General features: G+C 45.1%; 1 protein-coding gene across 6 annotated transcripts in view; it reads left to right on the top strand.

The window, feature by feature from the left end:
• Positions 1-6,140: 6,140 nt before the first annotated feature.
• Positions 6,141-15,037, top strand: part of RIMKLB (ribosomal modification protein rimK like family member B) — a 41,240-nt gene continuing 32,343 nt past the window's right edge. The window contains exons 1-3 of one of the 6 annotated variants that reach the window (XM_017830148.1): positions 6,141-6,268; positions 7,254-7,765; positions 13,975-14,195. In XM_017830148.1, coding sequence (XP_017685637.1) covers positions 14,021-14,195 — 175 coding nt within the window. In that variant the 5' untranslated portion in view covers positions 6,141-6,268; positions 7,254-7,765; positions 13,975-14,020. Of the gene's footprint in view, positions 6,269-6,778; positions 6,867-7,253; positions 7,766-13,974; positions 14,196-15,037 lie in introns of those variants that run through there. The other 5 variants (XM_017830145.1, XM_017830143.1, XM_017830144.1 and 2 more) reach the window with 5 other exon arrangements.

Below are 15,037 nucleotides of genomic sequence, written 5' to 3'. Positions count from 1 at the left end.
GCTGCCTGAAGCTCTTTAGCTCGCAGGGCAGATGTTTATCAGACTTAATGCAGCAGAGTGCCTGCGAGGTATAGCCACCCTGTGGTTGCATCAGATCCTTCCCAACAGGCACTGAAATCTTAAGTCATCACTGCAACAGCATTCATCAAAAGACAATGGAGAAAGAGACAGAAAAGGGCAAAACAGGAGTCAAAAAGAGGTAAAGGAACAGGAAAGAAAACCAGGCAGGCAGGAACTTTCTCAAGATGGTAAAGGAAAAATGCAGACTGAGAAAAACAGCTGGAAAAGGGGCCAGGCAGATGACAAGGAGTGGCAGAAGGGAGATACAGAGAAAAGGAAGTATTTTCCTTTGAAATGTCTGTTTCCATCGAAAGCACATTCATCCTTTTGGCCAGCTCCTCAGTACTGTTCCCTGTTTCCCTGCAGCAGAACGGCAACCTAGTTGGGGGAAATGCACTCCTGTCTTCTGGAACTGGGAGCTGCTGGTTATATACCAACCTTTGAAGCTTACCAGCTGCTATTCACCCATTCCTTTGTTTCTGCCTGTAACTCTGCCCGCCTGGGCTTCTTTGTGTCTCGCAGTTCTCAAACTGTTCCCAGAATAAGGATAACAGAAGCCTCTGACCTTCTCCAAAGTTACTTATTCAATTAGATGCATGCTCTCCTCCCTTATGTCCCCAAATGTTGTTGTCTGGCAGGAAAATTCTTGCAATGCCCCTCTGAGCCCCTTTCTTCTGTCAGGATTGTGTCCTGAGCCTGAGCCTCCTTTCAAATGCTGGGAACAAGGGGGTTCCCATTCCTTCTATTCCACCACCTGCACAGACCACTGTTATTTTGTCTCAGTATTTACAGCAAAATAATTATTTCCCCCGCAGCAGTCTGCTGGCTTCCTTCCCACCGCCTGGCATAGGAAACGGGCAGTCGCGCCCTCCCCCTCCCCGCGCGTTCGGCACTTGCCGCCTCTCCACTCCAGGACCAGCAGGGATGCAGGGCTCCCTGAACCGCCCTACACGGGCAGCAGCACCCCCGCTTCCCCAGCCCTAGTGCCCCCCTCCCGATCCCCCCGCCTCGGGGCACTCCAAAGCCCGGCCGGCGCTGCCGCCGGCGGGACGGCGGTGCTGTCAGCCGGCCTGGCGGCAGAGACTTCGCCGCCGCCGGTCGCAGCCGGGCTGCGGGCAGGGTTTATTCAGAGACGGCGGTGAGTCCGGTGGGATGAAGCACATGGAGCCAGGCACGTGTGACGGACTTACTTGCAAGCTGGGGTGTTGCATTCTGGAGGGCATGGTGCTGGGTCAAAATGTTTTTGGGACTGAGTCAGTGAAACCTGGAACCTTCTGCAGACCCCCTTAGCAGGGTGTCCTTTGTATTAGCAGTACTGTCTCCATTTTCTGTTATCTTACAGTAGTTTATTCAGAACAGCAATTAGTATAACAGGCAGAAACAATGAGAAACTGAGGTTGTATGAAAATAAAGATGATTTTTCACCATTTGGCATAGTCCTCATTTTACATGGTATGAAACAAGAATGATATGGCCATTTCTTGTTGAAACACAGTCCAGAACTTGTTTCCCTCCATGGGACCATCTGTGTTCATATGTGAACCCAAGCATTCATGTGTGAACACAGGCATTTACCTTGCCTTATACATATTTTTTTATTATGCAGTCATCCAAGCAGGAAGCAAAAACATCGCTATGAGATTCGACTGACCAAATGAGTAGCTACTGAAGACACAAGGAGCACACAGTCAGCATGCAGGGAAATGGGTATAAATAATTAGGCCTAGCAATATCTGCAGCTTGGATTTTCCACCATTTTTCCATCACAAGGTCACCAGAGACAGCATATGAAACTTTACAGTGTGAAAAATGGGATAATGTCCTGCGGACTTTGGCTTCAGGACTAAACAGCTGGTTTGCAGTTTTAGTGAACTCAGTGACAAAAGATATTTCATGGAATCAACCGTGAAATCAGATTTTGCATACATTAAGGCTTTGGACCAGTCCTTACATTATGCATTACAGAGTGCATGGGAAAAATCTCAAAAGAAAGGTGCCAGGAATCTTTAGTGTTCAGAGGCGTCCATTCCTTGCTGCTACTACAATTATATTTCTTCCCTAAAGGGTGAAGCTTGGTATTCTGGATCACTGACACACTCCCCAGTATTGTCCTTGCACTATTAAATAGTAGGAATTCTGTCCTGAGAATGAGATTTATGGGTAACAGGAAAGGCCTCACCTTTACTAGATAGAAAATAATAGAAAAAAGAGGTCTTGCCTAATTCTAGGGAAGTATAACATCTACATACAACTCAGCTGCAGTGACAACTCTTCGAAAAAAAACAATTCAAAAGCTTCTGGAGCAGTGGGCACATCCTGGGTGGGCATGTCCTGAGTAGTAAATTGACCCTTTCTCCTGCTCTACCTTTCCAAGAAATAGTAAAAGATTTTCAGGACTCCTTCGAAACTCAGGTTTCTAGATGATGGGAAATTGTTCTAGAGATATAGGTTATCCAACCTGTGACAAAGTACGACACACTACAACTCCAGTAACTCAACGAACAGTAATAAAAAGGATACAAGGCGACATTTTGCATGTGAGAGAGCTATGAAGGTAAATGGCAGTTGGTGGAATAAATTGTTACTGATAATCATAAGACCCAGCTGAAACATCTCAAATGGTTTGAGATCAAATATCTTACTGTTACCATGACGAGTGTTTTTCCGGTACTTGTAGAATGACTTCCTCTCAGATGTCTTATAACCAGAAGTGCGTTTGTATGGCCAAAAATCTACATTCCTGAATTTTCCAGCTGTGCAATTCTCCTCTTTCCACAAACTGCTAACGATGTTTAGCAGGAGAGGCACCTGCCTTACAGCTTGGCTGCTTATTGAAATATAAAAGGAAAAAATTCTGCTATTATTATGTTACTGTAGTTTTAGTTATATAAATACTAATGCAGACATTTTTCTTTCCTCTTTGCTTTATGCTGTCTTAAAAACAGCATACATGAATCCAGAAGAAATCTTACTCTGAAATACACATACATGCTAGGCAATGGGCAGTGGTTGCACAATCAGCAGAGCAGTGATACCACAGTAGCTCTTTGTTAGCAAATTCCTTGTGCACCTCATAGCCTGAAATTAGAACTTTTGGAAGTGTGAACTTGGTGCACATTGGAACTCTATTCCAGAAGGCTTTAGCATGTAGTAATTCTGTTTAAAAAGATAATGTTTCATTACTGTCAAGATAACAGAAAAACTGTTTAGCATTTTGGTGTTATTTATTTATTTACTTACTAGTTTACCCTGCTGGTACTTGCCTATGATTGCCTCCTGCTCTCAAGTTATACTTTGAGTTGGCATTTAGGCAAGTGGTAGTGTATTTTTCCTTATACTGTTGTATAGTCAGACATGTCTTAGAGAGCAACCCAAGCAGACAGGTGAGCATTGAATGATGTCTGGGTAGCTGGGGATTTTGGACTCTGACATCATCTGTGAGGTAGCTTTGCCTCTTACGCATGAAGCAAATAGTTTTCAGAAGAGTACCTGAATCGCCCCTGAGGTTTGGGGAGTAGGACCCAGTTGTTTGCAGAACCAAATGAACAAACGTGTGTACCCTTCAGCGAAGTCAGTCCTAGAAATGCTCAATGATGTTTGTGTTATGAGTATTTTAACCACCAGGTATAATTTTGCAGAAGATATACCAAAGGTGAAGCATATGACACTACAGTACAGCATTGTGCAGTATGAATGAATAAGCATCGCAGATGATTTTAGGGCACTCTCTCTTCCAATACATAGGTTACTCTTGCGGAAGTCAGTCCCATCGTGTCAGTTAAACATCATGGATACTGCATGAAAGGTTTGGATGGCTCAGCTTTATCCTGCAACTGCAGGTTGGAAAGCCTGTCTGGAATGGTCACATGTAGATGAACTGTGCTGGGGAGGCAAAGACTATGTAAACTGTCTGTTATTCAAGTGAGAGAATTAAGATGAGTAGGACAGAACCGTCACATGCTAAAGAGGCAGAAGAAAGCAGGTTGACAGGTATGGTGGGTGTTTGGGGGTATCAGAATGACTAGGTGAGTATGTCCCATATTTGCAAAGCTGGAAGCGTAGCACAGGTTAGCGAGGAACACACATGTTGTTCCCTGGTGTGCAGAGTGTATGTTTGCTGTGTCTAGAGGTTCTGAAGGTTGGTGAAGGAGAAACACAAGACAATGTGGAATATACAGCTGATATGACACAGTGAATGAAAAGGGTGTGGTACGAAGGAAACTGAGTAGGTGTGCCACAGAAACTGATAAACAAGGTGTGTTGGTTGATACAGGGGATGTGTCATATTTGTCTGCTGCCAACAGTTATTATTTTAGAGAAATGACAGCAGCGAGGGATGATGCAGCCCTGGCTGCACACTGGGTACACGTGATGGTGTATGGTGGGTGGTGCTTAGGACATGTCACACACGACATAGGACAACAGGACATAGTCTCAAGCTGCAACAGGGGAAGTTTATGCTGGACATTAAGAGAATTTCTTCACAGAAAGGGTGATTAGATATTGGAATGGGCTGCCCAGTGAGATGGTGGAGTCACCATCCCTGAAGATGTTTAAGGAAAGACTGGATGTGGCACTCCAGTGTAGTTGACATGGTGGTGTTTGGACCCAGGTTGGACTTGGTGATCTCAGAGGTCTGATTATGTGATTCTGTCACACCTTTAACTGAACACGAAGGATGAGGGTTCTGGGTTTGCATGCCACATGCCAACAGCAGCAGTGACGAGCGTGACAGACATCGTACATTTTGCTGACGGTGTGGCTGCTTGTACTGTGCTGGGGCTGGTCACCCGTGGCAGTGGGATGGTGCCTGCACCCCTGAGTGGGCAGTTGGGGTGGAAGGTGGGGACTGCAGGAGAAGCTGGGTCGGCACAGCAGGGCCTGGGCTGGGGTCTGCCACGGCAGTGGGGGCTGGACTGAATCCCCAGCTAGGGCAGAGGAGGAGAGTGGGAACAGGCAGGAGGAAGAGCATTAGGAAAAGCATTGCCAGTATGTCCAGGGAAGTGATCCTGTCCCTCTACTCAGCCTTGGTGAGGCCGCATCTGTAGGGCTGTGTCCAGTCTGGGCTCCTCAGTAAGGAGAGACATGGAACTCCTGGAACAGGTCCAGCAGATGGCAACGAGGATGACTGGGGAACTGAAGCGTCTCTCTTACAAGGAAAGGCTGAGGGAGTTGGGCCTGTTCATCCTTGAGAAGAGATGACTCAGAGGGGACCTCATTAATGTATGTAAGTGTCTGAAGGGAGGTGTGCCAAGAGGATGGATCCAGGCTCTTCTTGGTGGTGCTGAGCTATAGGACAAGAGGAAATGGGCAGAAACTGATGCACGGGAAGTTCCACCTGAGTATGAGGAAGAACTTTACTATAAGGGTGACCAAGCACTGGAACAGGTTGCCTAGAGAGGTTGTGGAGTCTCCCTCACTGGAGATATTCCAGAACCGTCTGACACAGTCCCGTGCCATGTGCTCTGGGATGACCCTGCTTGAGCAGGGCGGTTGGACCAGATGACCTGCCGTGGTCCCTTCCAGCCTGACCCGTTCCCAGACTCTGTGGGAGGCCTCGGCCGTTAGACAGGGGCGGCCTCACCGCGCGGGCGGTGCCGCCGCTCACGGGCAGCGGTTCGGTCCGGCCCCGCGCGTGCCGAGCCCGGCCCGGCCGTTACGGCACCGCCGCCGCTCCGCTGTGAGGCGGCGAGAGCGGGCGCGGGCGGCGGCGGCGGCGGCGGGCGGGGGGCTCGGTGCAGGGAACAGCCGCGGCCTCCTCGCCTCAGCCGCGGGGAGGAGGGACACCGAGAAGGGGGGAAGGCGGGGGGGTGAGGGAGGGGGGCGAGCGTCGCGTCGCGTCGCCCGCTTCCCTCTAGGACCGCGCCGCCGGCAGGGAGGAAGGGGCGCGTCTCCCCGGAGCCTTCTTCGCCCCGCGCCCTCTCTTCCCAGGCCCGGTGCCGGAGGGGGTGGGGGTGGGCGCCCCGCGGGTCCCCTCAGGCTCGGCGGTGCCCGGGGCGGGTGAGATGTCGGGCTGAGCGGGCGCGAGCCCGCGGGGGTGGGGTCCGCCGTGCCCGGGGAGGGGGCGGGCGGGCGGGGGGGTGGTTGGGACCGTCCCCTCACAGCCGTCCCGCCCCGCCGCCGCCGCGCTGCGCCCATGGTGATTGTGCTGCATCCCCCGCGCGCCGAGCGGGGCGAGCTGCCCGCGCCTCCCCGCCGGGGCGCCCAGGTGGGTGGCGGAGGTGGAGCGGCGGCGGCGGCCGCTCGTTGTGCGCGGGGAGAGGGGCGGGGGGTTTGTGCGGCGGGTCCGCGCCGCGGTCCGGGACCCGCCGTTCCGCGGGCGGGTCGCGCTGCCAGCGCGGGGTGGGGACCGCCGCCCCCCCCGGGCTCGCACGGCGGCCGCGACCTCGCACGGGTCCGTGGGGATCCGCGGTGGCTGCGGGGGCAGATCTTCACGTGATGGAGGCAGGGGTGTGTGTGGCTGGCGTCGGGTCTGGCAGCGAGATCTTCCCAACTAGGTTTCTTCTCCCCTTTTGTTTTCTGATGTTTAAAGAGCACATCGGTGACTTTACTGCCTGGCATCTTGTCAGGGGCTCCGTTTCTCCAAGTGTGCCACTGTTAATCTTGAATTGATTCCATCATTTAAGCAAGCATTCTCCAGACATGTTATTTTTTCTTCTTTTTTTTGTTACCGTTTGTAAACCACTGCTTATTTTCTGTGGCAGAATGGAGTCCAATGCATAGGAATACATGCTCCTAATGCATAGGAATACGTGCTCCTGACCTGAAACGTACTTTTCTCGAGTCTCCTCATCTGAATCCTAAAGGTTATTCTGGGGGAGGGGTTTAAAGACTCGCACAAATAAATGGAATAGTTTCTGTAGGTTTTAAAACTTAATTTCGTCATATGTTCTCGTGTAGGTACAAGTTTATCTTTCCATTGAATGCACAGTCTTCAGTAAAAGAACAAGTTGCTTAGCCTTCTGGGGTCTTTTTCTTCTTAAATTTGGTATCTGTGGTAATATAATGGTGTAAATTCTTTAAAGTTGCACATTTCCCCTAGCTGTGTTCATCTCACAATTTTCATTTGACTTTGCTTATTGTCTTGAATGGCACCTTTTATTCCTTTGGGATTTAATTTATCTTTATTGCATACCTTTATATGTTTATTTATATCTAATAGGGATGTTTCTTCTTTTTTTTTTCCTCCCTAGGTGTTGGTGTCTTCAGAGTCGTTTAGGCGTTTAGTTCTGAGGAAGTAGAGACACAAGGATTGAGTCTATTTTATGTAGAAAGCTACAGCTCTTCATCAGTACTCTTTTTACTCCTTCATATCCCTCCTATAGGGGAGGACAATTTGGGAATTATTTTAACAGTCATTTACTCCCCTTCCCCCCTCACAATTCTACCCTAGTCCCCGAGGCATCCGCTAGACATTGCCTGTTATAGGACCAGGAGAACGTTCTCATCATCATCATCATCATCCCTTGCTTGCTTTGAGAGCTTCAGTAGTACCCTTCCCTCCTTTGGAGTGTAGTGCAGAGAGGCATCCAGAAGACTTCCTTGCCACCCTTTTTGGTTAGTAGAGGATCCAGGAAAAGGGGTACCTAGCAAGACACGTGACCTCCTTAAGGGAGCCAGAACTGAAGCAGCACTTAGCACGCTGAAGGAAACACCCATCTTTAGTGTCTTTTTCGTCTTCCACTCCTTCCTCACCAAATTTCTGGTAAGTCTCTTCAGTCCATTCATTCACGCAGTGCATGTTTCCCTTCCCCCACTCCAGGCGCTGGGAGAGGCATGCACAGAGACTGTGAGGTGGGGGAAGGGAGGAGGGGAAACTGGCTGTGTACATACGGATCAGGGAGGAGAGGGGGGTGTTTTACCACACTGCAGGGAAACCTGGCACAGGTGGAAGAGCCTCTCATCAGAAAAGCAGCTGATGTGGGAGGAAATGTGTGTTTTATTTGCACATGGACGTGCGTGCGCACACAGGGATGGTGGAGGGGGATGAGAAAGCTGTTGTAGGAAAAAATACCGAGAAGTAGAAGGATGGCTGATGCTGACCAGTATCGGGCTCATGTTGCAGAGAGAAAAGAGAATGGATTATTCGGTGGTGATCTGGAAGTGGGGTGTGTGAATGAGGAATCTTAACCATCTACTTGCAAGCGTGAACACAGAAGAGGAAAGACGGGTGTGTGTGTGCGCACATGTGTGTGTGTATGTCTGCCTTTTAGAGGCAGTTGTGCCTGGGAGGATTGCTGCTAGCATCCTGAACATCACTCAGTGCAAAGGTGGAGACAAGCAGATGAAAGCCATCACTGAGCGTGCAGTTGCCCGTCTGCAGGGTGGGGATATTGTACTAGGAATGAATGGGAACAATTAATATATTCCCGTATCCTTTGGCTTTTGGAGTCTACAAATCTCCAAGGGAAAAGGAGGTGAATACTGTGATATGCTTTCAAAGAGGTGTGCTTGGGTTCACCTGCCTGCAGAGACTTTAAATTCTACAATGCATGTGTAAAGGGTGGATGATAATGCAGCAGCCCTGGACAGATTGTGCTGCAGCTACTCAATATATTATATAAAATGCATTTAAATAAATGTTTTAATTTTTCAGATTCTTCAGGTTTTAAAAATGTGTTCTTTCCAAAGAGTCTCAAACAGTTATGTGACAATCTTAGGAAAACTAGTTTTTGGTACGTAAAAGAGGAATTTTTCTTGATGTTGGCCTTAAGCATCACCATGAAGGAGCATCATCAGGAATGAGTTGATTTACCTTGGATGTATTTTTTGAAAGATGTCAGTTCTTATCTCTATCACCATGGGATGTATTCATCATCCATACCTTTTCTTCAGATGATTGTCATTCTGGTACCTTTGTGTGGAAAAAAATTACTTGTGCTTTATACTGGAAACAGCTGTGAACTGTTTGCAGACCTGCTTTCCTTATGGCATAGAAAGTCCTGTTTCTGGGATGTTTCAAATACTGCTCTCCTTTCATTAAGATGAGACAGAGACTTACATGACAGCGTATGGCAGATTATGTGCTGGGTCATGTGCTGGATGACTGTTTGTTAGCTCTTTAACTGGTCTGCTGTGTAAGATTGACTTTATAATTCAGATCTGCCTTGAGGTATCTCCTAAAGGAGATAACTTGCAAGCATCTGTCAAATGTTCTTAGGTCTTCAGTGTCTTGAAATGTGGCCTTCTAGCATTCTAGAAACTGCTGCAACGGTGGAGACGATTGGTTTATTGGAAATGTGTACTTAGTTTCAAGCCTTAGCTAATTTATGGTGAAAAGAAAGTCAAAATAAATTTTCCAAGTTGAATAACACTGTTTTGGAAATGAGTATTAAGGGATAAGCATCAATGATTTTATTAGTGTTAATTGTAGTGAGGTGAGTGCTTGGAGCTGTGTTTTTCCTAGTTCTCTGTTTCCCGTGGCAGTCATGACTGTCAGTCTCCTTGCTCATTCCTTCTCGCTTCCATGAGATTTTTATTATCATTATCTCAGCTGTAGGGATCCAGCATGCCTAGAGGTTTGCTAAAACTAAGGTTAGGTTTTTTTAGTTAATAGAGATTAACTGCTGGAATCTGTGGAGTTTGTGTTAGCTGCTCAGTCCTGTAACTGAGCCTGAGAGTCTGAGCCAAGCTCTGAAAAAGGGGAGATTCTGGGAGGGGCTGATGGTAGTAATTGTTCCTCCAACTTGTTTCCCAGAACACAGTATAGTCAGTGGGAGTGTGCTACAACATCAGATCACAGGTCGAGCAGTTGAAATAGCTAGATAATATTGATTCTTAATGCTACAAAACATCTGGGATTCCATTCATCATTCCCATAGGGAAGAAACAAGTTAGACTTTTTAATTTACAGGAGCATCGAGTGGTTGCATTCTGAGCAGAAAGAATACGGAACAGGGTTTTTTTTGCATACTAGGTATCTTTTATCTTACACATTTACCAGTCAAACATAAATTAATTATTATCCCCTAATAATGGGTTTCTTCTTAGAGGTCATACATCATGATGAAAAAGAGACTAGTCCATTTTTCTCCTGCTTTTGGGTGTTGAAGACAGGATAAGGAGTAAATTAACAATGGAGACCAATCTCCCATTCCTGGAGACAGTTCTCTAATCTCTCTGTAAAGAGAAGACCTCTTCGAGGCAAAAAGAGTGGTCTTCAGAGAAGATTTCTAGATCTCTCTAGACAACTGATCTGATTGGCTGAATTCCCTCTTATTTCAAGAAAGCATATTCCTATATGATGTAAAGTAGAAAAGGAGCACAGTGAGTGCTTTTGTTAGAACAGCTGCGAAAGGTGTACTGCAGATTGAAGGAATATGGGAGGAAATAGGATTGCATGTGATGGGGAGGGGAGGAAGTTGCTGTGTGCTTGCCGGAATAAAGCCTAGCTTAAGCAATACAAGGGTGCTACAGCTCAAAGTTGAGGTAAGTGTTCCATTCCCTCTATAAATTGCTAAGAATCTGTTCCACACAGCTTCCTGAAGCTGATGCAGCAGTGTCTGCTTGGCTGCTGTGACACAGAGTTTGATTTTTATGAGAGCTCTTACTTTGATACCACCCTTTTTACCTCTCCCAGTTCATTTTATGCACTTAGGTTTATGGTTATTTTTTGCTTTTAATTTCATAAATCTATTAAATAGTTTTTGCAGGATTGTACTTTGACTGTAGTAGGTAGCTTTGATTGAAAACTGCACTTTAGCTGGTCATCTTGAACATATTTAAACATCTGCTCTTCCCCTTATATATACCATACTTATTTTGCAATAGATGCTCTCATGGATTAGGAAGTATTCCATGCACGCCCAGCATTGTCTGAGGCTGTGTCTTTTAGATTGAAATGGGTGGAGTTGGTTTTCAAGGAAAAATTCTGGCAATCGTATCCAACTTGAGAGCTTAATGCTCTTTTGCATCTGACTGCAAGGCTAGCTTTCCTCCTACAGACCGTTTTCTTGAGAATGTGGGAGGGATTGTTGTTTGGGTTAATAGGGTAAATTGCAGGTTTTGTGTTCTGTGAGACTTCTTACACCATCAAAATAGAGATTGTAAGGAGAGACTGAAACTGATGAGTAGATTCTGTTTTTAGGAACAGAATGTTAGTGTGAAAAAGGTGTTTTTCCAGGTGGAAAAAAAAGGAGGTGTAGGGTTGGGGTGAAGGAACCAAGAGTTAGGGTTACTAGTTTCTGCCTCTGCTGCTGGCTTGTAGCTTGATCTGAAGTGAATTTCTTAATCTCTACTTCCAGATTTGAGGTTGTTACCTGCTTTCCTTAAGATAAGATGTTAGCTTTTATATATACATTTATAAAACTCCATATATATATGGAGTTTATATATACATTTATAAGATTTTGAGGGAATGAGACATAATATTAGGAGGGAGATGAATACCCCTACCTAAGGCATTTTTGTATGCCTGCGCGTTTAATGAGATACCTGGATGGCTCTTCTCAATGAAGCTGTAACTTCTTTCAAAAGTAGAAGAACCGTGGCCCTTTGCTGATTTTTAAGAATTCAAGTGCTGAAATGGCATCAGGGAGAGAGATGATGGCAGACTTGAGGGGGTGGAGGTGGGGCGATGTAGAAAAGAGGCTTGAGAAAAATGAAAGTAGATTGGCGAAGAAATCAAGGGTTACTAGCAAGTTAAAATGGGGGAAAAATACTTGTTTTTTGCACCAGTGTTAGAACCAGTGCAGAGGGGGAAAAAAGCCTCAAACCACAAAACCCCAAACTAAAACTTTAAGCAAGCTGAAAATATGTATTGTTTTCTGATTTATTTTGTTTCGTTTTTTTTTTTTTTTTCAATGAAGAGAAGGTGTGCCTGGTATGTTTGTTCGCGTACTCGCCGTTCCCCGGCTGTCCTTTAACCCGGCCCGGGCGCGGCGGGCAGCGCTGCGTTCCCGGGGCGGGGCGGCAGGTGGCGCTGCGCCGCCTCGCCAGCCCCTCATGCAAATGGCAGCGGCGAGGGCCGGTGCCCAGGGGCCTCTGGGCTGTGCCACGGCACGGCCGTGACATTGCTGGAAAACACAGCCTGTCCCGGTTCCTAGCCGAGCATGTTGTTCCAGGAAGTTTTATGTAAACTGCCACGTAGAGGAATCCATTGTTGAGAGAGACAAAAGTGGGGCAGGATCTGATAGCCATTGCAAGCCCAAACCTCATCTTGCCCTTTCCATTTTCGGCTGCTTTGAAGAACAAAGAGGTTCTTTGAGATAGCAAAAGATATTCCTTATAACCCCTCATACCATTTTCCTGCAGGGAGCAAACACTCCTTTTCCTCCTTTACCTTGAACATCTTGACTGCTGTCAAGGGCTGGTCTGGATCTATGATTGCCTTTCCCAAGCTTCTGCTTGCTTTCAGTCTGTTAGGATGAAGAACTGTAGTCCTTGGCTTTATTGTTGGTCCTCATTTACCAAAACAATGGAAAAAAATCTCAGTCTTTGCTTGTTGTCATTATGGTTCTCAGTACCGGGAGTAAAAATGTCCACTTAACATTTGATGTTCGTGTTAAGAAAAAGCTGTACTGGTAGAAAATCTTGCTTTTTAATAAAAAAAAATCTGGTTCTTGTGGTTGTAGCTAAACAATCCTTTTGTCCCAAGACCTGCTGCAGAAACTAAAATTCTTTGTAATATCAAATGATAGCAGTTGTATACTTACTGTCTTTCTGTATTTACATTTCCTGCTGACAGCAGGTCCTGTCATTAGGATTACTAGGTGAAACTCCTGTTTCTATCCCAGAGTTCAGTTCTCTTTGGAACTTATGTAAGGTATATTGATGAAAATCATGATTTCTACCTCTTTATTTTAACAGGAAAGTTTAAAATCTGACACTGAAAGCAGCTCTGGTTTTCTCCAGAATTCTTTTTCCCTACACCACGCTGCTTCTTGTCTTTCTTGAGTGCAAATGAGTAGTCCATTAGCATACCTGTAATTGTTTTACAGCTTTTAAAATATTTCAGTAAAAATGTATTCAGTAAAGAATAGCTCAAGTCCTCTGTATTTAAAGCAAAAGGAGAAGTACCTTGCTTTTGCCAGTTCTAACACCACTGAATTTCTTCAATTTGAACTGTTTTTTCTGTTCTTGGTGCTGAATTCATTAGTGCTGTGTATTCATGAAGGCGATTTAAAAAATGATTTGGAGCAAGAAAGGCCTAGTACTGAGATTCAGACTTTGATTTTGCTTTATTTTACGTATATTATTAATGTTCTGTATTTCCAACATTTTGTTGATGCTCCTTGTTCCATTGTTTTTTTTTCTGTTATTATGTCTTCTGGATACTACTAAATATGTTTCTAAGTATATTGCACAGTAGATGTGAAATAGGTGTAAGAACAAATCAGTCCTAGATAGTTATCTGGAAAATTCTGTTTTAATGAATTTCTTCTGTTCTTCTGGGCACCTTTTTTAACATAAAGAATTTGTCACACTCTGCTTTCTTCCCTATGTGGTGGAAAGGGACAAATCAACTCTGTCACTGGGTGTTTTAGCAGTACCTAGGAGAGGGACTGAGTTATTTCAATTGTAAGGAATTATCCCAATAGTGAAGTTGAAATTCTGGCATTCAGACATGACCATTCAAAGTGTATTAAGTTCTTGACATGCTTCTTAGTACTGTCAAGGAAGGGGGATGCTACTACCAATACCAGTAGTTACATCATTTGTATACCTTTTGTGAAGAAAGCTAGGATGAGTACCAAGACCTGATTACTAGCCTTTCACATTTCATCAAATGTAAATAGATTTGTTTGTGTTGTTGGTACCTCGGTGACAGATAAGGTGTAGACATTATTTTGCCTCTTGGAGGTTGGAAGTTGCAGTCTGTTGAAAAGGACTGACTTGTGAGAGGGAGAGGGACTTGGTACAGCAGGGATCAAGAATTATGTGCTCTAACAGAGTCTCATCTTCTCCACTGTCTAGCAGTTCCACTGAAAGGAAACCTTGAAGGTTGCAAGACAAGTCCAAGATGTGCAGTTCTGTTGCTCCCAGGCTGTGGTTCTTAACAGACCGTCGCATCAGAGAAGATTACCCTCAGCAGGAGATCCTGAGAGCACTGAAGGCCAAATGCTGTGAAGAGGAGCTGGATTTCCGGGCCTTGGTGATGGATGAAGTGGTGCTGACCATTGAGGATGGAAATCTTGGTGAGAATGAGCTGAGGCTGGGAATGTGCTGAAAGGGTACTTCGAAAAAGATTGTAAAATGGAGCATCTGTACTCTTTAATAATGAATTCCGTGTGTGCCAGACTACTTGTCATTCATCATCTAAATCATGTAGATGTACGTCATACCATGGTTTGTAGCATTTATTATGTTAATTGAGTATAATTGTTAAATTTGCTAATTTGCAGTAGAACCATTTTTCCCTTCCTTCTGCAGAAAAGAGGGGAGAGTTGTTTTGTTTTGTTGAGTTCAGGATAAGGACTATAGGACCTCTGAATTAATAAGAAATCATGGAGTTAAATTTTTGCTTAGATAATTGAAGTTTATGGGTCACATTTAAGAGTTTCAGCAGGAATTTTTTTTTTCTGTTTGTGTTCTAACTCCAGAATAGAAAACACATTTGAAATAGTCTAAAAGGAATTTTCAATGAACAGTACAAATTGTTATAATGTGGTATAGATTATAATGTGATATAACTAAAGCATGCTGCTTTAGTACGCATGTGGAGTTACGTATATGCTAAAAATGAACGGTGGTGAAAAACAAAGTATGTGCAGCCGAATAATTTGAACTATTACTACAATTTACAGTGTTTAAAACTAAATGGTAAGATTTCTGTTTTGTTCTCCTATTAGTTTTTTTTTCCCCTGTGGTGATTAAAAGGGAAAAGCAAGACATTGTGTCAGAAATGTTAAGGAAAATGATGCTGTAGATAGTAAGCTGATATGATAATAATGAATAATAATGGCCAGTCTTCGCGAGTGAAGATTTGGGAAAGGTCATTGACCCTTCGAGCCTGCGCAGTGGATTTTTTAGGTGAGAC

This window comes from Lepidothrix coronata, unplaced genomic scaffold, assembly GCF_001604755.1.
Source record: "Lepidothrix coronata isolate B3197 unplaced genomic scaffold, Lepidothrix_coronata-1.0 Scaffold174, whole genome shotgun sequence".
Lineage (NCBI taxonomy): Eukaryota > Metazoa > Chordata > Aves > Passeriformes > Pipridae > Lepidothrix > Lepidothrix coronata.
Note: the sequence above shows the minus strand (reverse complement) of the source record. Positions and strands in the feature narration are given on the sequence as shown.